Genomic DNA, 350 nt, shown 5'->3' with positions numbered 1-350 from the left:
CGTCTGAGAAGCCCTCACTGCTGACTCAGAGGGGCCAGATCATGGCCTCTGGACAGAGCCTGACCCTCCAGTGTCGCTCTGATGTCGGCTATGACAGATTCGCTCTGCACAAGGAGGGGGGACAGGACCTCTCCCAGAGCCTCGTCCTGCAGCCCCAGGCTGGGGTCTCTCAGGCCCACTTCCCCCTGGACATTACCAATGGCTCCCACGGGGGCCGGTACAGATGCTACGGTGGATACAACCTCTCCTCTGAGTGGTCGGCCCCCAGTGACCCCCTGGACATCCTGGTGGCAGGTGAGGAGACAGTGGGTTCAGTCAGGGCCCCAGACTCTGCACAGGCCCTACTGGGA

At 62.9% G+C, this 350-nt stretch overlaps 1 protein-coding gene across 1 annotated transcript in view; it reads left to right on the top strand.

The window, feature by feature from the left end:
* The window catches only part of LOC107183295 (leukocyte immunoglobulin-like receptor subfamily A member 6), a 3,912-nt gene that overhangs the window by 911 nt on the left and 2,651 nt on the right, over positions 1–350 (top strand). The window contains exon 3 of the mRNA XM_015564899.1: positions 30–294. Coding sequence (XP_015420385.1) covers positions 30–294 — 265 coding nt within the window. The remainder of the gene's footprint in view (positions 1–29; positions 295–350) is intronic.

This window comes from Myotis davidii, unplaced genomic scaffold (genome assembly GCF_000327345.1).
Source record: "Myotis davidii unplaced genomic scaffold, ASM32734v1 scaffold1741, whole genome shotgun sequence".
In the NCBI taxonomy this organism is placed as follows: Eukaryota; Metazoa; Chordata; class Mammalia; order Chiroptera; family Vespertilionidae; genus Myotis; species Myotis davidii.
The sequence above is the reverse complement of the archived record's forward strand: the minus strand, read 5'-3'. Positions and strand labels throughout refer to the sequence as shown.